At 42.5% G+C, this 21,517-nt stretch overlaps 1 protein-coding gene across 5 annotated transcripts in view; it reads left to right on the top strand.

The window, feature by feature from the left end:
• The window catches only part of ATP2B3 (ATPase plasma membrane Ca2+ transporting 3), a 335,730-nt gene that overhangs the window by 266,219 nt on the left and 47,994 nt on the right, over nt 1-21,517 (top strand). For 3 of the 5 annotated variants that reach the window (XM_077283797.1, XM_077283799.1, XM_077283795.1), the window contains exons 5-9: nt 4,048-4,305; nt 4,573-4,698; nt 6,361-6,486; nt 10,148-10,189; nt 17,386-17,550. In XM_077283797.1, the coding sequence (XP_077139912.1) occupies nt 4,048-4,305; nt 4,573-4,698; nt 6,361-6,486; nt 10,148-10,189; nt 17,386-17,550 (717 nt within the window). The remainder of the gene's footprint in view (nt 1-4,047; nt 4,306-4,572; nt 4,699-6,360; nt 6,487-10,147; nt 10,190-17,385; nt 17,551-21,517) is intronic. The other 2 variants (XM_077283798.1, XM_077283796.1) reach the window with 1 other exon arrangement.

Consider the following 21,517-nt stretch of genomic DNA (forward strand, 5'->3'; position numbering starts at 1 on the left):
TGATATAGTTAATGCCTAAAGTCCAGATTTCCAGTCTTTACATTATCATTTTTCAGGGTCGTTGCACAGCGAAGCAGGGATATTCCTCCCTTTTACTGCTCGTACAGGAACGTGTGCGGTTTTTCCATTTGGATGCTCATTAAATACCGTAATAAAGAATAACATGAAATAGAACAAACAACTGCAAGCTCAGCAAGATATGCCTCCTCCGTAATAAAGTGTTAAATTCTCAGCGCCTTTCAGAACTTATTATTTTGCTTGACCTACAAACCTACATACCGTGAGCAGCGCTACATCAATAAGGCACGCACATATGCTCACACCGACGACGTTCATTGTGGAATCTCCAACCTGCATTATCGTTCTGGAGCTTACACGCTCCTGTATACAGGCTCGGCTTATGTAATGATGGACCCTCTATAGTGATGGTGGTTGTCTAGCGGGTGACACACGCTGTTGGAACTCCATGCTCCCGTGGATATCTGGTCATGGCTTTAGCTTTGGGGGTAAAGAGCGGAGGTAGCAGTAGCACCTTTGGCCGTAAAGAGGTCACAGACCCTTTTTTTAACATAACGCCAGTAATAAAATAACAATGTAGATGGGAGGGCCTTGGTATTAGGAGCTTCAAGTTATACCTCTGTTTCCAATGGTATCACCCTAAAGACAGTATGGTGGTGCCACATAATCATTTACTCCACCAGCCTGGGCTTAAAGGATGTTTCAAAATCCCTTAGGCTAAAAATAAGAAAATCAGCTTTGGGGTATGGTCACTGAGTTTTACAATCAGAATACACTGATGATTTTTTTTTCCTAAATTGTATTTTGCTTTGCTTTTTCTGTCATTTTTTGGAGGGTTTTCCAATGGTTTTTGCAAAGTCTTCTTTTATTATGGTTTTCCTGTCCTTTTTTATCTCTCCATTGAATAGTGAAGAAAACGCTAGGGATTTTATTTCTAGGCAAAAATGATGGCAAAACACTAAAAAAAAAATTTTAAGCTCTGACATTGATTTGTAGTGTAAAATACAAAAGCGACTTACAACCGGAAAATGCCACAAGAATGGACTTCTTACAACCTTTTGGTGTTTTTTGAAATCTGAAGGGGTTAAAATATGTTCACAACAATCCTGAACATTAAAACAGTGAGTTTTTACATAGAGATGCATATTATCAATGTTTTGCTTGTTTTCTCATAGTTTTTCAGGTGATTTCCATGGCAGAATCCACCTGAAAAATAATAACTGGTTTGATTAATTAAAGTTGATACAATTTATATATCTGGGCTTTAGTGTAATGACCACATGCAAGAAATAAACCTGGAAAAGCTCTGCAATCATTCACCCATGAAGGGATGGCCTCCACGTTTGTTGAGTCAGCTTCCTTCATCGCTAGAAATATTAAGCTTTCATCCCATGAACCTTAGTAACATTTAATGGTATCCACAATCTGCTGACGGTAGGGATCAGTTCCAAGATCTGTTTTCTACATTATCTTGATGATATGTAATGCGTTTTAGAGTACAGTGAAGCCTCCTCTAGACAACCAATCATAATGTTATACGTGGTCAATCGTCTTCTTAAAGGTCGATAGACTCAAAGAAGAGGGCGTTTTACACAAGGAATACAGGAATTGAGAAATGGACTATTGAGATCTGATCATCTCAAATTGGTGGTACTTTGGAGAAATGTCATGGTTTTCGGTTCAATAAATGTCAAAATGGCCTCCATTATGGAGATATATATTATGGTTCAGTTAGGACAATAATTCTTTAGGGTGGACAAGTCATCCATTTTGTCAATAATTTAGTAGGTTCCTCAGAAATCTTTATCAGTAATAGTTATAGTGGCATGTAAAAGTTTGGGCACCCATGTTATTGTGAAGTTTGCAAGCTCAAGATGAAATGATCTCCAAAAGGCCTAAAGTTAAAGATGATACGTTTTCTTTGTATTGTAGCAAAACATATATGTATCTTCATCTTTTACATTTTAAAAACTGCGAAAAGGAAAACAGTCCAATGCAAAAGTTTGAGCACCCTTGGAGATTTGTGTGCTCTGATAACGTTGACCAAGGTTTCAGACCTTAACTAGCATGTTAGGGTTATGGCTTGTTCACTATCACAGTTAGGAAAGGCCAGGTGATGCAAATTTTTAGCCTCCTTTAATCTTGGGCCAAAAAAAAAGCATCCATGGTTTTCTAAGCAGCTGCCTAGCACTCTTAAAATGAAAATGGTGGAGATCCACAAAGCAGGAGAAGGCTATAATAAGATAGCAAAGGTTTTCAAGTTTCCCTTTCCTCAATTTGAAATGTAATTAATAAATGGCAGTTAACGGGGACAGTGGAGGTCAAGATAAGATCTGGAAGACCAAGCATAATTTCAGTGAAAGCTACTTGTAGGATTGCTAGAGAGGCAAATCAGAAACCTCACTTGACTGCAAAAGACTTTCAGGAAGATATAGCAGACTCTGGAGTGGTGGTACATTGTTCTACACCTACACATGACCTTCATAGAAGAGTCATCAGAGAAAAAAAAACTCTCCTGTGTCCTCACCATAAATACAGCATTATAAGTATCTTGGAAACAAGTCTTGTGGACCATTGAGGTTAAAATAGAATTCTTTGGCGACAATGATGAAAGGTATGTGTGGAGAAAAAAAGGGCACAGAATTTCAGGAAAAGAACATCTCACCAACCATTAGGCATGGGGGTGGATCAATCATGCTTTGGGGTTGTGTAGCAGCCAATGGCACAGGGAACATTTCACGGCTAGAGGGAACAATGGATTCAATGAAATTTCAACAAATTCTTGGTGCAATCATAACACCATCTATAAAAAGCTGAAGTTGAAAAGAGTATGGCTTCTACAAATGGATAATCATAAACACACGTCAAAATCCACAATAGACAACCTCAAAAGATGTAAGCTGAAGGTTTTACAGTGGCCCTCACAGTCCCCTGATCTGAACAACAATGAAAATTTGTGGTTTGACTTCAAAACAGCAGTGTATAAAAGATGACCCAGGAATCTCACAGAATTGGAAGAATTTTCCAGGGAAGAAAGGATGAAAATCCCTCAAACAAAGATTAAAAGACTCCGTCTGGCTACAAAAAGCGTTTACAAGCTCTGATACTTTCAAAGGGTGGTGCGACTAGGTACTAACCATGCAGGGTACACCAACTTTTGCATTGGCCCATTTTCCTTAAAATGTAAAATATGAAAATATATATTTGCTGTTTGCCTAAAATATAAAGGAATGTGCCATCTTTAACTTTAGGCCTTTTAGAGAACATTTCATCTTCAATTTGCTTAACTGTTCACAATAATAGTAATTTTGATAGGGGGTGCCCATGCTACTGTGTGTACCTTGCTGAAAGAACTACACCAGGCTTTATTTTAAGAGAATAAAGCAAACTGATGTGTAAGTCAGGGCAGGTCTGCCTGAAATGCAGGTTATTGGACCCAAGCTGGAGAATGGGGTGCAAGTGGTCTGAGGAGACAACAAACTCGGCTTGATGCTGATACTCAGTAGAGGCACTGAGCTTGGCAGTTACACTCCAATGAAGCACAGTTCTTAAACAGATGGGAATTCTTTGCAGTTTCCTTTCAGTGGAATAATAGCGCTCCAATGGTGTGTGTTGAGAGGGGGCAGGATCTGCGTTGAGTCCTTCTTAAACAACTTGCTTAAAAGTCCTCATACTTTGTCAAGCCAATAATAATTGGACGGTTCCAGATTACCAAACATTCGTCACTCCCTTGCAGGGAAACCACTGCCATTTATTAGTTATCCCTCAGTCCTAAGGTCACACTCATTCCTCTTCCACCCGCCCTGGATCAGTGATGAATGATCTTCTGCTCTACACAGTGTCTCTTCTCAGTCATGAACCCAATTCTAGGCTAGGCTACACAGCAGGAGACTCATGTCTTTATCTGAAATTAGCCCAGTCCCAAAGCTCTAGGGGTGCTCAGGACTGATCAGTCTTGGCCCTGTTCTCTGATTGAGAATACTCGCTTAAAATATGTTTAAACATGTTTTATCTTTTTCTCTCTCACAGACTGTGGAAATGTGCAAGGCGGGGGCCATGATGAAGGAGAGTCAGAAGCTGGGTGGATAGAGGGAGCTGCCATATTGTTATCTGTAATATGCGTGGTGTGGGTGACGGCCTTCAATGACTGGAGTAAGGAGAAACAGTTCCGGGGACTGCAGAGTCGCATAGAGCAAGAGCAAAGATTCTCCGTCATCAGAAACGCACAAGTCATTCAGATTCCCGTGGCTGAGCTCATTGTGGGAGACATCGCCCAGATCAAATATGGTGATTATGTCCCACAAGGATGAATTCTTCTATACAATATGTTTTCTCCTGGTTTTCCAATTGCTTTCTTTTGCCTCTTGAGCTCAGTGGAAAAATCACTCAAGATAAAGTTTTCTGATGTAAAAGTGATAATTCCAGAGTAACGTTTCTCCTCTTTTGTGGCCTCCTACGGTAGTGACTCACACATGTATTCAGATCATTGCTCGAGAACGGCATTAATATTGCAGAAGAAGATGAACTTCATTAATGTTGTAATATTTTTTGCAGGCGACCTGCTGCCCGCAGATGGAGTTCTGATCCAGGGAAACGATCTTAAAATTGACGAAAGTTCGTTGACAGGAGAATCAGACCATGTGCGCAAGTCTGTAGAGAAAGACCCAATGCTGCTTTCTGGTGAGGACATAAGACCTTATCTAACAGACTGAAAATTATTTATAAAGAATTGATAGCTGCCAGGGCAGATTTTCTAGGACAACACCTTTTACTCAAACACCTGCACCAAGCAATTTGGGTGGAGTTGCTAAGTTGGCACATCTTGCTCCACCTTGGATAACGAAAAGCCTAAAATAGGTTGGCCATTTTGGACAATCTCATTTTGGTAGATATCCCCCCCACCAATGATCAAACTGACCAATGACAAAGATCAACTGGTGTTCAGCTATTACAAGTCTAGAAATCTGGCAGAAATGGTTCAACACTTTGGTAGTACCATTACAGAAGATATTAAGAAATTCCTACTGAAATAATATGCCTTTATCCTGTTTTCTCTAGAGGGAAAGATAGTAACCACCCTGCCCTCAATCTAATAGATACAGTTGGTAAAATAAGTATATGATGCATTGCCGATTTTGCAAGTTTTCCCACCAACAAAGAATGGAGAGGTCTGTAATTTTTATCTTCACCTGTAAGAGACAGAATCTAAAAATAAAATTCAGAAAATCACATTGTATGATTTTAAATAATTAAATTGCATTTTATCGGATGACATAAGCATTTGATACAATAGAAAAACAGAACTTAATATTTGGTACAGAAACCTTTGTTTGCAATTACAGAGGTCAGACGTTTCCCATAGCTCTTGACCAGGTTTGCACACACTGCAGAAGGGATTTTGGCCCACTCCTCCATACAGATCTTCTCCAGATCTTTCAGTTTCAGGGCTGTCACTGGGCAACGTTGAGTTACAGATCCCTCCAGTTGTATCAAATACTTATTTCATGCAATAAAATGCAAATAATGTAAAAATCATACAATGTGATTTTCCGTTTTTATTTATTTAGATTCTGTATCTCACAGGAGAAGTGTACCTACGTTAAAAATTCCAGAGCTCTCCATTCCTTGTAGGTGGGAAAACTTTAAAAATCGGCAGTGTATCAAATACTTATTTTCCCCACTGTAGGCTCTGGAAGCCTCCTCTACTAACTCATCATTTCCTAATACGGAAGTCGAAACTGAATTTCGAAACGTGACAATTCCTATTTTTTAAAGCTGTTAAAAGTGAAAGATATCTTTAAAAGTGCACTTTTCTGGAATCATACATTCATAAGAGGCAGGAGTTAATTTTGCAAAATATTTCAAAGTCTCCGTCCTTGACCAGGGTCACAATTACCTTTTCCGTATGGGATTGCTTGTAATTTACTGCACCGAGTCAATAGAGGTATTATGATTTTGGTTGAATCGTGCTGATTGCTAAAAGCAAAGTGACAATTTTTATATTTACTGTTACTTTCCCTTTTTCAATAAGCCAGAATGGCGTATTAAAGTTAGCAAAAGCCAAAGGCTTAATTTTGTAGATAATGGCAGCAGATAGACCCAGACAGCAGGTGGACACAGCAGGAACCCCAGTGACTGGCTCACGTTCACCTCTTTCTTCCTCCCTTATAACAGCCCTGGCATATTAAGCATAATTGGACTGCAGGCACTTTGGCAAAGCTCGTAATGTGATCTGTGCTGTAATTCGTAACGTCAAGACCTCAGTTGAACCAGGCAGGAGAGGGACGAAGATCTGTCCCTGCTGTCTAGTTGCAGTACTCATCATGAGTCATGTGTTGGCAGGTACCCATGTCATGGAGGGGTCTGGCAGAATGGTGGTGACAGCTGTTGGTGTAAACTCACAGACCGGGATCATTTTCACCTTGCTTGGAGCTGGTGGAGAAGAGGAAGAGAAGAAAGACAAGAAAGGTAAATTTCACAGTCTGAGTTACCTTATTAGTTATCATAAATCCATGTAGAAAACAATATGTAGACATCTCCATGCTTCAGCGCTGACCTGAATTTCTGGCGGTAGAGAGGATCTACCAGTACATGGCATCTACATGGCATCATGGCAGACTTTTAACTGAATGCTTCATTGGACATTGAGTGGATGAGAGTGAAAACTAAAAAATGAAATGAAGTATGTAGTTAGAGGAACATCGCATGACAAAACAAACCAACCATCGGAAAAGACCACGTTACATTCCATTGAGCAATAGTCCCCAAAATTTGGCCTCCAGCTGTTGTGAAGTGTCCTGTAGACGTTTTGCAAGAAATGTTGAACCTATGGGTTTTAGACCAATGTACTCGGAAAAAAAACAATGCATGTATATATAAATTGGTGTTGAGAAGTACAACTTGAGTTTTCTGGGACTCCCTACTTATGTGGCAGAAGAGTCTTTGGGCCAGTAGAGCTTGATTACAACTTCTACCTTTCTTGGAAGTGGACTTTTTGGGTCTACCGGTCCACAACCAATCTCGACCAGTTCTCCAAAATCATTATTGCCTATACGGATGTACCCCATTAATTTACTTGTGCTGGATTTTTGATGATGGTTGACCAGACACACATTAAATTAGATCAAAAATGGTAATTACGGCACTCCTGTGGATGGTGCCCAAGTAGGATCCTCTCCCATGTAAATCTTGTAGAAAACTTGGCACTCAGGTAAATGTGATGCATATCCTGAGCGTTTGTTTCTGCCTGTAACCCGGTGCACACTGTAATCTGTCAGACTGATAAAGGTCATTGTAGGACCAAAACATTTTTTTTTATTTTTCGATTGCCTGCACAAAATAAAATTATCTGTTTACAACATTTACCTGATTGCCAAGTTTTCTACACATTAGAGTCATCTGGTTCATTAGAAGGAGTAGTAGCTACAATAGTGGATCCAGAGAGAGAGTGAGGCAACGGTCACATGCTGAGTATTTGGTGAGTTTTTTACCTAAGAATTTGTAAGCCAAAACCAGGAATGGAACAGTCAGTCAGAGGAAAAGTCTAATAGAAGCACGTCACCACTTCTGCATTTTTAACCCATTCCTGGCTTTGGCCTACAAATATGGAGGTAAAAAAAAATCACCAAACACTCAACGTGTGCACATGGCCTAAAGAGCCTGATATATTTTCTTGCTCTGTTTTGTTGGAGGTAAAAAGCAAAAAAAAAAAAAAAAGATAAACTTTATTGATATATTGATTTCATTGTTTTTTTTCTACGTGTTCCTTTGTGTTTGTGTATGGAACGATTCTATACATATTTGACTTGACTCTTTTAAAAATTATAAAAAATATTGAAGTCCAGAAATTAGAAATAGCACCAAATCAGGGCATTGTCAAATTTACCTTAGTGTTCACAGAAATAGGTCTACAAAGCCTTGGAATACATTCTACTCAATCTGTCCACTCTAGACAAACTATCTAGATTTGAGTAAGCTATGCAGATGAAGACCACGTCACATCATTATTTGCTTTGCCAGTATTTGGGGGTCATCCGTTTATTTATTACAAAAAGAAATTTGAGAAACTTGCCCTGACAAAATTATGACACAAGGGCATTTTTATATTTGATCTCACCTGCTTGCTGGCCACTGCTTGTGTGGTGGTCAAGTCAACGTCAATTGACTCTTTTCAAGACAGTTCTTCGTGTCACCTGTGACATCTAATGACGAGGTACAGATATGAGGGCTACATTGGCAAATGTTTGGAAGTCTAGGTGCCTTCCCTATTTGATTTGATAAGTGCCCTGATAGTTGTCATGAATCTAGAGCAGTAATTAGACTTTTGTACACCTGGAGCTTAATCCTATCTCTAAAGACTTTGGATAAGGCAGAGTGGCTTGGTGGCATTGTCTTTTAGCATTTAGCACTAAAATGAAATGTTCCACCAGCCCCCATATATACTATATATGTATATATATTAACTTGGACCCGTTGAAGCGTCTCGGCAGATTAGAATATCATGTATGTTGGATTTCATTTTTCTCCAAACATCTTCTTGTTGGGGAACAGATGGATCTCTATATTTTTATTTATTTATGCAAGTAAAAGACCACAGAAAATTATACATAAAAGGTAGATGGTAAATGGTTAAGATGGAGGGACAATCTAAGAAAATAGTCACGAGTTGTGATTTGTTCATTGTGTGAGAGGTTAACAGGCTTAACTGCTCCTCGAGGTAGACTCAGGCACAGGGGTGGTTAAAGTCTCTCAGTGGTTTATTGCCTCTTATACCAAAAGAAAACAAAATTGTAACAGAAAAACAGCCTGTCCAGCTCAAATGAAAATAAACAGTTCATACACCGTCCTGCCCAGGTCCACACGGCAGCTCTCGCAGGAGCTAGCAATCTGGAGGTTTGCTTCCTCCACACACATAGACAGAAAAAAAACTGGCTGGACATTTAACTCCCCTCCAGCCACACCCTGAAGGTGGAGATATGGTGGGTAGGCATCCCGCCCATCTCTGACCTACCCACCATGAAAGCCATGTCCATATAGCAACTGGATTGCTCTCAGCACATATCATGCTGGAGAAAACACATATGGCTTTCACATCACACAGGAAAGCAATCTTTGTGACACATATCTCCCCTCATGTACAACATCAGTGACCCTGTCACAATTGTTTTATTTTGAGACAATACATTTTGGTGAAACATTATGCTGTAATGCTGTGTGATCCTGAGGTGTCTTATTGTTTAGAAAGAATAATTTTCATTGTCATTTAAATGAAATTAATTCCAAACCATGCATGGTTGGCTATTGGGGTAGCATTCTACCCCATAGCGGTACCTATAATCCTAACACTTATACTCTAACCATACTAAAATTCAAGCAGTCAGAAATGATTGTCATTCACACATGAGAAGTAAAATGAGTGGCAGAGCTCTTTTTACTATCCTAGTATCTGTATAAGTTTTCTCCAAATACTCCAGACCCTTCCAATACAGCAAAAACATACTAATAAGTTATTGTAAAAGTCCAGCCTAAAATATATACTATACAATATCAATTGTAACAAATAATAATCTTTTGTCCAATTTTTTATAGTACCTGACATTCATAGACTACATGAAATGCAACTGCAAGATTTAGAAGTTGCAGCAGTGGTTGTCAAAACCACACTCCCTGAGTTAATACTCCCAAGCTGTTGGCTCTAGATATAGAGCACTGATGTCACTGCTTCTTATCTCACCCTTGCATTAAGGTGATGGTACTCCACCAATCTGCTTAAGCAATGCATTTCTTTGAATGCGTTCAGGATTATGGCCCAAAATAAAATGAACATAAAATATGCTGTGAGAGTCCAAACCACTACAGTTTTGTGCAGGACTCAATTTCTGCAATAGTTCAACATAATTCTAGATTACTGTACTGCAGATTACGAAAAACTTGGAAGGGATTGATCACATTGTGAAAAGCCACCTGTTCTGTCTCCATTCCATCAGTCCTTCTCAGTTCCATGTAGAGCATTGCTTTGGCTGCCCAGCATGAACCCTCCTGCCATGTAACACTTGTCTACTTCTGTGGTTACAGTGTACTGTCTTGTTTGTTTTCAAGTGTTGTGTTTGTCACCCCTCTTTTGTTGTAGGAAAGCAGCAGGATGGGGCAGTGGAGAATATTCAAAATAAAGGTAATGTGTTAAGAGTGCCATATGTGACTGGAAAATAATCTCAGCATACAGATGAGTGCTTTGTCTTTGTGGTCAAAGATGAAAGCTGTCAGTGATTTATCAGTTACTGGCCTGCTTGCTTCAGTTTTGATAAAATCCCGGTTTTATCTGCTGCAGATCTAGCAGTTATCTGAATCCTGAGCTGTAACCCCACTTACGTCACTGATTGGCAGCTGTCTGTGTACACCGTGCATAGGCAGAAAGCTGCCAATCAGTGATAGGGGTGGGGTTACATAGAGCTCATGAATATGGAGGACTACCTAGCAGCAGCTTTACTTGTTATCCAGTGATAATCTCCTGCTTATAAAGCAGCAATCAGCCCAGTAAGTGATACATCTCTGGAATCGGGGTCTCTGTCTCTACATTATGCTGCTTTCAGATTAGGTGCGAAAAGCCTGGTAACAGATTCCCTTTAACTTGTCTAGAAGTTATTATAAAGTATCCAAGAAGGTTTGTCATTACTCTACTCACCATTTTGGGTTTTACAAGCATGGGCAGGTCTCCTGTGCCTTGCAGAAATCTTGGTCCTGGTTTGGGTTCAGCAATGTGGTTTGGCAATAGGCATAGACTTTTTACCTTTATGGAATACTTACGTTGGTTAGGATCTCAGTTCACATGTCTTGAGATAGGAGGATAGTCCACATTGTCTAGAGCAGGGGTGGGGAATCTTTTTCCTGCCAAGGGCCATTTGGATATTTATACCATCCTTCGGGGGCCATACAAACTCCGCCCACAAAGTACATCCTGACCCTGGCACTGGTTTCAGGATGTAATCTTTCATTGCATGCCCTTCAGTGTTCAGTAGTGAACACTGTGTGTGTGTGCTAACAGAGCAAGAAGAAATTAATGAGCTGGTGGCAATCAAAATACACCTCCCTGCCCAAGAATACGGTCCCTGAGAATCAGCTCGGGGGCCTGATAGAATGTCATCAAGGGCCTAAATGGCCCTGGGACCAGAGTTTCCCCAACCCTGGTCTAGAGGAATGAACGTTTCACCATCAAAACAGAAGGGATTATTTACTGTAAGAGCAGTGAGACTATGGAACTATTTGCCAATGGATGCTGTGATGAATAATTATCTAAGGTATTTGGACTGTGGTACTTTGAGCTCATCAGACTAAACTGCTCTGAGAGTTCACTGTCAATCTACAAAGAACAACAGCTTTTTCTGTGATTGATTATTATATGATCAAGCACATGGGATACTATAGCTGTGCCTGTATTTTGTGAGTGTCCCACTCCCTTCACCTATATATGTATCTTACCACTTCCCCCTTTCTTTATTCAGAGAAAATCCTTCCATTGAGCCAATGGTTGATCATTTCATTGGAATTTAGTAACCATGAGATTGCTGATGATTGGTCGCCACTGTGCATCCTGTACATAAAGTAAAAATAAAAATATGTTTAGATAATACACAAAAGAATTAATGGAAATTACTGCAATTTTCCCTTTAATAAAGTTCTTGACTCATTTTGCAATCAAACAAATTGTATACACATCTCCAGAGAATAGTCAAGATGTATTCTGTAAGGCAACTGTCTACAGCAGGAGCCCTACCCCACTGCTCTGTTTGCCATAGGAATCAGTGTTTTCTTAACTGTTATGTTAATTTTTATCACTGATCACCAATTTTATGGCCCACCTCTGCCACAGGGTGGGCTTGTTAAGTGCTTGTATTAATGTGACCATAAGGATGAATACATGTAGCCCATCCAAAGGATGAAGGTAACTAATCCAACACTACAGGCAGATAGTCCCCACTCAAGGATCAGTGCTTAATACTGAAAGGGGCTTACAGTGAAGACAAGTTATCATCTATTCACGGGATAGGTGACACTTATTGATTAATGGGGGTCCGACTCTTGAGATCTGCACCGATCAGCACTTTTATCCTGTTACTCGACCTCCGCTTCATTCATTCCCTATGGGGCTGTCGAACACATCGCTCAGCTTTTTCTGGTAGCTCCAAGGAGAATTTATAGAGCAATGGTGGGGCATCTGACCTGCTGCTCCATTTTGTAACAGGGATAAAAAAAAATCCTCCTTTTGCCAATCACTGTAAATCCCAGGGGTCGAACCAACCACTAATCAGTAAGTTAGTACCTATCTGGCTTAATACATTTTTTATTGTGCATATATTTATGTTTCTTCACATAGTTTTCCAGAGGAAGAGACCTAAGAAGTCTTAAAAGTTTGCATTGTAACATAATTTATTTTATTTTTGTTAAAAAAGGTATCATAACTACAAGATTATCTTGTGTTTCCCACTTAGAGCAATCTAATTTCAACTGGCTAACACGGTACCAAACCCTTTTTTATTTCAATATCTGTGACATCCTTGGCAGCATCCGGACACCACTGCTGATTCTTTCTCCAATACTTTGGCAGACGACTATTTCTTCTAACTTCCTATACACATGAGCCCTTGGCAAAGTTTCAAATGCACAATCCTTTTCTCTCCCAATATCAACTGTCAGAGGGAGAGTTGGGAGGCCCCCATACACATCAGATTGTTATGGACTGACTTGGTTTGGAGTACTGGTATTGCAACCAGGGGTAGCACTGGCAGGTAGCCTAGTCAGGAATAGCCAGAGGTCGGTACACGGAGCAGCAGTATAGTTGGGAGGATAAGCAGGTAACATAGTCAGGAATAGCCAGAGGTCGGTACACGGAGCAGCAGTATAGTTGGGAGGATAAGCAGGTAACGTAGTCAGGAATAGCCAGAGGTCGGTACACGGAGCAGCTGAATAGTTGGGAGGATAAGCAGGTAACGTAGTCAGGATATAGCCAGAGGTCGGTACATGGAGCAGCAGTATAGCTAGGAGGATAAGCAGGCAACGTAGTCAGGAATAGCCAGAGTTTGGTACACGGAGCAGCAGTATAGTTGGGAAGATAAGCAGGTTGTGTAGTCAGGAATAACCAGAGATCAGTACACGGAGCAGCAGTATAGTTAGGAGGATAAGCAGGTAACATAGTCAGGAACAGCCAGAGGTTGGTACATGGAGCAGCAGTATAGTTGGGAGGATAAGCAGGTAATGTAGTCAGGTATAGCCAGAGGTGGGTACACAGGAGCAGCAGTATAGTTGGGAGGATAAGAATGTAACATAGTCAGGAATAGCCAGAGGTCGGTACATGGAGCAGCAGTATAGTTGGGAAGATAAGCAGGTTGTGTAGTCAGGAATAACCAGAGGTCGGTACACGGAGCAGCAGTATAGTTGGGAGGATAAGCAAGTAACGTAGTCAGGAATAGCCAGAGGTTGGTACATGGTAGCAGCAGTATAGCAGGGAAGATAAGCAGTTCATGTAGTCAGGAGTAGCCAGAGGTCAGTACACAGGAGCAGCAGTATAGTTGGGGGGGATAAGTAGGTAACGTAGTGAGGAATAGCCAGAGGTTGGTAGACTGAGTAGCAGTAGGATCTTGAAAATAAGCAGCAGCTAGACTAAAGGCTGGGAGCTCTATAATCTTGCAAAGAAGGAAGTCCACTGCCAGGTTTAAGTAGGGTGCTCAATCAGGGGATCACAGGGTTGAGACAATCAAGAACGTTTGGTGGAGACCATCAGGAACAACATACAGTAGGTACTTGTATCTGAGTTAGCACGGAACTGTCCAGCGAGCTGAATAGCTCAGAGAGAAGAGCTGCTGCCTTGTACATAAGAGGTGCTGGGTTCAAGTCCTGACACAAATGGTTGCACAATCCTGTAAAAATTGGTGGCTTTGTCTGACTTTCACCTAGTGGGGGGTCTTTAGTCTATGTTTTAAGTTGAAGGATCTCACTTACCTTCCACTGGTTAGGTGTCAATAAATGTTTACATGTTTGTTTCTCTTAGACATTATTATGTATGCATATATTAAGTGTTATAATATTTTATTGTAAGCTGCTATTGATTAGCCCTTCTCAGCGGAAGAACGGACGTACGGCTATGTGTATGTATTTTTTCTTTTCCCTCCTAAATGTTTATTTCGACACAATGGTTTGATCACAGCATGGAGGCCCTCAGCCAATGAGGCTGCTCATTCTTCCCTGCCCACTTCATACCGGAGGAATGAGACACAACAGGGTGTGTTCTGTTGCAGCAAGAAGGCTTGACAGGGCTCCTATTGTGGGCCTGCATTTATACGCCTCAGGTGCGTTATTTTGGTGGAGGCCTGATGGTCGAATAGCTGCCTCCATCCAGCAGCATAATTGTACGACAACAATGCCATCTCGGTAGGGCACACTGGCAGCTTAAAAATGGATATGAGGAATTGAAATTATTTGCGCTACCCAGCGGAACACTTACAATTACTGCTTGAAACTATTAACGCAGTGTTAAAAAGATTGAGTTTGGACACACCGTTCCTGACGCACATTCCTCAGGTGAATAATCAACTTTCCATTATGAATCATTGATAAAATGTTCTCAACTTGTCACCGAAATTCAGGGAGGTGCTCTGATCAATAATTTCAATTTTCAAAAAATTTGAAGCCCTTCTTGTTTGCTAAGACTGCTTCACTGAGTATAGAATTTCTCTGCAGCACCCCCGCAGGGGAAATAAAGAATTACACCATTTCATTTGAAATCAATGGGCTATCCTTTTGCTGCAAAGACATAGCCTGGTGACCTAGTGCTCTTAACTGACCAAATGATAAGGGATTTGACTTGGGGGTGGGCTCTATTTATCTCCCTTTTAAAGGGAGTGTCTTAATTTTTTGGGAGATTGTTATTTCAGTCAGTTTTGTTCTAACAGCAGAAGGTATGCTATGCTATAAATGGATTTAGATGGAGGTTTGGGCAGAGAAATTAAAATGTGGTTTAGTTCCATTAAAGGGAAGTAGTCAGCACAAAACGACTGTCCAGACCTAGCACAGGCGATCAGTAATTGAATGCATCTTCCCACCCAATTGTTTTCTGTCTGTCTCCATCCTTCCTTTGATTCCCTTAATGTCAGAGGAAGGTGAACATAGATGCAAAACAAGGGTGCACCAAGCTCCTGTGCTTGGTTTGAACAGTCATTTTGTGCTTATAGGCTTCCCATATAGTTATGTGCTTGGGAAGGTTAAAAGAACTCTGTCATCAGGTTTTGCTATTTAATCTGAGAGCAGTGAGTTGTAGGGTCAGAAACCCTGATTCCAGCAATGTGAAACTTACTGGACTGCTTGCTGCAGTTTTGATAGAATACCTGTTTTCTCTGCTGTAGATGTTGCGGTGCTATGAATGCTGAGCTGTGTGTAACCCTGCCCCCACCACTGATTGGCAGCTTGCTGACAATGTACAGTGTACACAGGAAGCTGCCAATCAGTGGTTGAGGCAGGGTTACACAGATTAGCCTGACTTGTGTGCACTTAAGACCTAGTCCTGCAGTGAGAATAGCCTGCTCATAAAACACTGATTGTATTGAAACTATAGCACACAGCCTAATAAGTGATACATCATTGTAATAAGGCTCTCAGCCCCTACATTATGTTGCCATCAGATTAAATAGTAAAAATCTGATGACAGATTCCTTTTAAATGCCAGCCACCATTACATATCAAATGAGGAAATACTAGATAAAACTGTGATGGAAAAAGATGAATATTACGTCAAACTGGACACAGAAAAGAGTGTCGGGCAGCTGCGGCCAAGTCAGCTAATGTTATGGAATGCATAAAAATCATAAAAAGGGGGCAAGGATGCACATGATGAAAACATAGTTGTACCACTTTACAAATGACTAGTCAGAGCGTAAGCAAGACTTTACCTAATACCTATTACAGGTCTAAAGATCTACATGTAATAATACAGGCAAGGAGGCATCCACTGCATCTAAAGAAAAGTAGGCTTCTTTACTGTAAGAGCAGCGAGACTATGGAAGCCTCTAAAGAAGTTGTCACGGCGAATTCATTGAACAAATTTACTTATTATCAGATGCAATACAGTTTAAAGAGTAGGCCTCGTTTTAATGTTTATTTCATAAATCAATAATACACATGAAAATAAGCCTTTTCAACATATATTATAAAATAAATCAGTCTTTCGCCTCCTGAATTGATCTTTTAATTCATAGGTAAAATCAATATTCAGCGAAGACAGACTTTCCCATTACTAATATAGGAGATGACGGTTGGTGCTTATAAGATTCTATGTAGAGGGGAGGAGAGAGGAGCTGGAGGCCAACACAGATATTCTGCTGCAAGTTCTCCTGAAATGACAGCTACATATGTTTTTATTAGATAGAAAGTGTTACTGTCATTTCAGGAGAACTTGCAGCAGAATGTCTGTATTGGCCTCCACCTCCTGCCTCTCCCCTCTACATAGAATCTTCTAAGCACCAATTGTCTTCTCCTATCTCAGTAATGTGAAAGTCTGTGTTCCCTGTATACAGATTTTACTACTTTTACACATGAATTGAAGAGTAAACGACCAGCCAGGAGAAAGAAGCAGATTTCTCTGATAAGATATGTTACAAAGTTTCTTAATTTCTTGTGAACTATTGATTGAATTAAAGCGACACTTACTCTTTAAAGGTTTATAAGAACTGTAAATGGGTTGGTGACAGAGCGTCACTCCGATTCAGATTTGGACTTGTCTTCCACCTCATATCCTGTAGTATAATAGATTAAACTTGATGGACTTCTGTCTTTTTTTCAATCTTAAAGAGGTTATCCACTACTAGGACAACCCCTTCTTGATCTAAATGTTTGGCCTGATAAAATAATAAAGCCTATACTCACCTCCTGTGTCGGTGCCATTCTGGCGGTGTCGGCACTCGCGGTCCTGGGGCTGTGATGCGGTATTTTGACATGTGACCCCGGCACCCAATCAGAGCTGGCGTCACTGTCCCCGCCTACTGTCGAATAGAACATCTGATCTCCGACTTCCTCTTCCTGCTCAATTCGACAGTGACGCCGGCTCTGATTGGGCACCAGGCACCGTGTGTCATACAACTGCACAAGAGCCCCGAAACCGCGAGTGTCAACACCGCTGGAACGCCGCCAGCACGGGATGTGAGAATAAACTTTTTTTATTTTATCGAGGCCATACATTTGGATGGGGTTGTCCTAGTAGTGGATATCCCCTTTAAAATCAGGCTGAATAGGACAAGACTTGGTGTAGGTCACATGACCTCCTTATAAAATGGACCCCCGAGACATTCAATAACTCTGGATTTTCCTGTTTATTTGTTTTTTTAGCTAAAAAGCAGGATGGCGCCGTTGCCATGGAGATGCAGCCTCTGAAAAGTGCAGAAGGTGGAGAAATGGAGGAACGTGAAAAGAAAAAAGCCAGTATTCCTAAAAAGGAGAAGTCCGTATTACAGGGGAAACTCACCAAGCTGGCAGTGCAAATAGGAAAAGCAGGTAACAATGAGTACCGCAGTTATGGATGAAATGGGTGTATTCACGGATGACATGATATTAAATTCGACTCCTCAGAGTCTACATACAAGAGAACCAGCAGCCAAGTGTGTAAGCCTGAGCCTTATGTTCTATGACCTTATGTTCTGTTAACAATGGTGGTCTAGGGTAGCGACAATGATAAGAAAAAAAAACATTTTAAAGTCAATCTTTGAACTGATAATACTAAGAAAACATCTTATATTTTCAGTAATATTCACTGTGTAGTTTAGGTAAGCTATGAAAGGGGTTGGTCTTATGGGAAATGAGTGGTCCAGCTCATGGTGGAGATTGGGAACGAGAACTTGAGAAGAAGTGGTCAGGAATGTGTAGGATCAAAGGAAGGATTGGTAGAAAAAGGGAAGGAGTGGTCTGTAACATGGTAGAGATAGGGAAGGAGTGCCGTGGCACATGGTAGAGGTGGGGAAGAAGTGGCCTGACACATGGTAGAGGGGGGAAGGAGTGGCGTGGCACATGGTATAGAGGGGGAATGAGTGGCCTGGCACATGGTAGAGGTGGGGAAGGAGTGGTCTGTCACATGGTAGAGGTGGGGAAGAAGTGCCGTGGCACATGGTAGAGGGGGGAAGGAGTGGTCTATCACATGGTAGAGGTGGGGAAGGAGTGGTCTATCACATGGTAGAGGGGAAGGAGTGGTCTGGCACATTGTAGAGGTGGGGAAGAAGTGGCCTGACACATGGTAGAGGGGGGAAGGAGTGGCCTGGCACGTTAGCGATAGGGATGGAGTGTCGTGGCACATGGTAGAGGTGGGGAAGAAGTGGCCTGGCACATGGTAGAGGTGGGGAAGAAGTGGCCTGGCACATTGTAGAGGTGGGGAAGGAGTTGCCTGGCAAATGGTAGAGGTGGGGAAGGAGTGGCCTGGCACGTGGTAGAGGTGGGGAAGGAGTGGCCTGACACGTGGTAGAGGTGGGGAAGGAGTGCCGTAACACATGGCAGAAGTGGGGAAGAAGTGGCCTGACACGTGGTAGAGGGGGGAAGGAGTGGCCTGGCACATGGTAGAGGTGGGGAAGAAGTGGCCTGGCAAATGGTTGAGGTGGGGAAGGAGTGGCCTGGCACATGGTAGAGGTGGGGAAGGAGTGGCCTGGCACATGGTAGAGGTGGGGAAGGAGTGCCGTGGCACATGGTAGAGGTGGGGAAGAAGTGGCCTGACACGTGGTAGAGGTGGAGAAGGAGTGGCCTGGCACATGGTAGAGGTGGGGAAGGAGTGTCGTGGCACATGGTAGAGGTGGGGAAGAAATGGCCTGACACGTGGTAGAGGGGGGGAAGGAGTGGCCTGGCACATGGTAGAGGTGGAGAAGGAGTGGCCTGGCACATGGTAGAGTTGGGAAAGGAGTGGCCTGGCACATGGTAGAGGTGGGGAAGGAGTGCCGTGGCACATGGTAGAGGTGGAGAAGAAGTGGCCTGACACATGGTAGAGGGAGGAAGGAGTGGCCTGGCACATGGTAGAGGTGGGGAAGGAGTGGCCTGGCACATGGTAGAGGTGGGGAAGGAGTGGCCTGGCACATGGTAGAGGTGGGGAAGGAGTGCTGTGGCACATGGTAGAGGTGGGGAAGAATTGGCCTGACATGTGGTAGAGGGGGGAAGGAGTGGCCTGGCACATGGTAGAGGTGGGGAAGGAGTGGCCTGGCACATGGTAGAGGTGGAGAAGGAGTGGCCTAGCACATGGTAGAGAGGGAGGTAGAGAGGGAGGAGTGGCCGGGCACATGGTAGAGGGGGGAAGGAGAGCCATGGCACATGGTAGAGGTGGGGAATGAGTGGCCTGGCACATGGTAGATGTGGGTACGGAGTGGCCTGGCAGATGGTAGTGATAGGGAAGAAGTGGCCTGAGACATGGTAGAGATAGGGAATGAGTGGCCTGGCACATGGTAGAGGTGGGGAAGGAGTGTGCTGGCACATGGTAGATGTGAGGAAGGAATGGTTTTCCACATGGTAGAGGTGGGGAAAGAGTGGCCTAGCACATGGTAGAGGGGGAAGGAGTGGCCTGGCACATGGTAGAGCTAGGAGAGGAGTGTCCTGACACAAGATAGAGGGGGAAGGAGTGGCTTTCCACATGGTAGAGGGAGAAGGAGTGGCCTGGCACATGGTAGAGCTAGGGAAGGAGTGGCCTGGCACATGGTAGCACAAGGTAAGGAATGGCCTGGCACATGGTAAAGCAATGTAAGTAGCGGTCTCATAAATAGTTGAGTTAGTAAAGGAGTGGCCTGGTACATGGTAGACATGGGTAAGTAGAGCTATGGCACATGGTAAAGTTAGGTAAGGAGGGGCCTGGCACATGGTAGAGATGGACAAGTAGTAGCCTGGCACATGGTAGAGCTATGCAAGAATTGGCCTGGCACATGCTAGAGCTATGTAAGAAGTGGTCTGGCAAACATAGTAGAACCAGAAAAGGAGTGACCTGGCACATGCTACAGGTGTGGAAGGAGTGGATTGGCACATGGTAGAGGTGGGGGAGGAGTGGATTGGCACATGGTAGAGCAATGTAGGTAGAAGTCTGGCAAATTGTTGAGTTAGGATAGAAGTGGCCTGGCACATGGTAGGGGTGGGTAAGTAGTGATATGGCACGTTGTAGAGTTAGGAACGGAGTGGCCAGGCACATGATAGAACTGGGTAAGTAGTGGTCTGGCATATAGTAGAACCAGGAAAGGAGTGGCCTGGCACATGGTAGAAGGGTGGAAGGAGTGGTGTGGCACATTGTAGTGATAGCAAAGGAGTGGTATAGCACATGATGGAGCTTGGGAAGGAGAGCTCAATAAGAAGTGGTTGGGAATATGTAGAAGCTAGGGAAGTAATGACTTGCACATGAAAAAGTTAGGTAGGAAGTTGTACGGCACAATGTAGAGCTGGAGAAGCAATGGTTTGGCAATTGGTAGTCCTAAAGAAGCAATGGTTTGGCATATGAAAGCACTGGGGACAGAGCTGAAGAAAAGCGGTCTAGCACAAATGGGAGCTGGGGAAATAATGGTTTGGCACACGGTAGAGCTGACGATAGAGTGGCCTGGCACATGGTAGAGCTGGAGAAGGAGAGCTCTAAAAGAACTGTTCTGGCACGTGGTAGAGTTGGGGAGGTAATGATTTGGTGTAAGGTAGAGGAGAGTAAGGAGAGGTCTGGCACATGGTTGAGTTAGGAAATTAATGGTACTGCACAGGGAAAAGCAACTAAATTAATTGCCTGTTATACAGTAGAGTTTGGGAAAATGACCCAAGAGGATTGGTCTGGAACCATGAAGGTCTGATATAGCACATGGATAACGATGCAGAATGAGTGAACTGGCACATGGAAGACTTGGGGAAGAAGTTTTCTGGTACATGATGGTCTGGCACATGGTGTAGCTGGGGAAAGAATGACTAGGAACTTGGAAGGATAAAAGAAAGAATGGACTGGCACACAAAAGTATTGGGGAAGAAGTGGTCAGCATATTAAAGTGCAGGTAAAGGAGTGGTCTTGCGCACATTAGAGCTTAGGAATCATCCCATGAAGAGTAGTCTAGCACATGGATGATCTAGGTAATAGTTGATTTGGCACATGAGAGAGTTGAGTAAGGAGTTGTTGGCCCAATAGTTGAGCTGTATAGAGAGTGATCTGGCAAATGGTAGCTTTGGGGATACTCCCCTAAACTGTAATGAGTGCTCTTACTTACAAATGGACCTTATGCAATATAAGCCCCCTGAGAGGACCCCCATTGTCTCCTAGGCTTATCTAATAAGTAGGAAATAGTGACAAGCTGCTACTTACACAAACTATTCCCTAGAGTGACAGGATGGGTTTCCTGATATTTTCCAATCATTCGCTTAAAGTAAATGCCAAAAAAACATTGTTAATGTATTAAAAAATTCTGTTCCCCTGAAAATTCCTGAGCATGCAACACATGCAGGTACGGAAGAGGAATACACAGCGTCAGTCCATGAATGGTGC

The sequence above is a fragment of the Ranitomeya variabilis genome, chromosome 2 (genome assembly GCF_051348905.1).
Source record: "Ranitomeya variabilis isolate aRanVar5 chromosome 2, aRanVar5.hap1, whole genome shotgun sequence".
In the NCBI taxonomy this organism is placed as follows: domain Eukaryota; kingdom Metazoa; phylum Chordata; class Amphibia; order Anura; family Dendrobatidae; genus Ranitomeya; species Ranitomeya variabilis.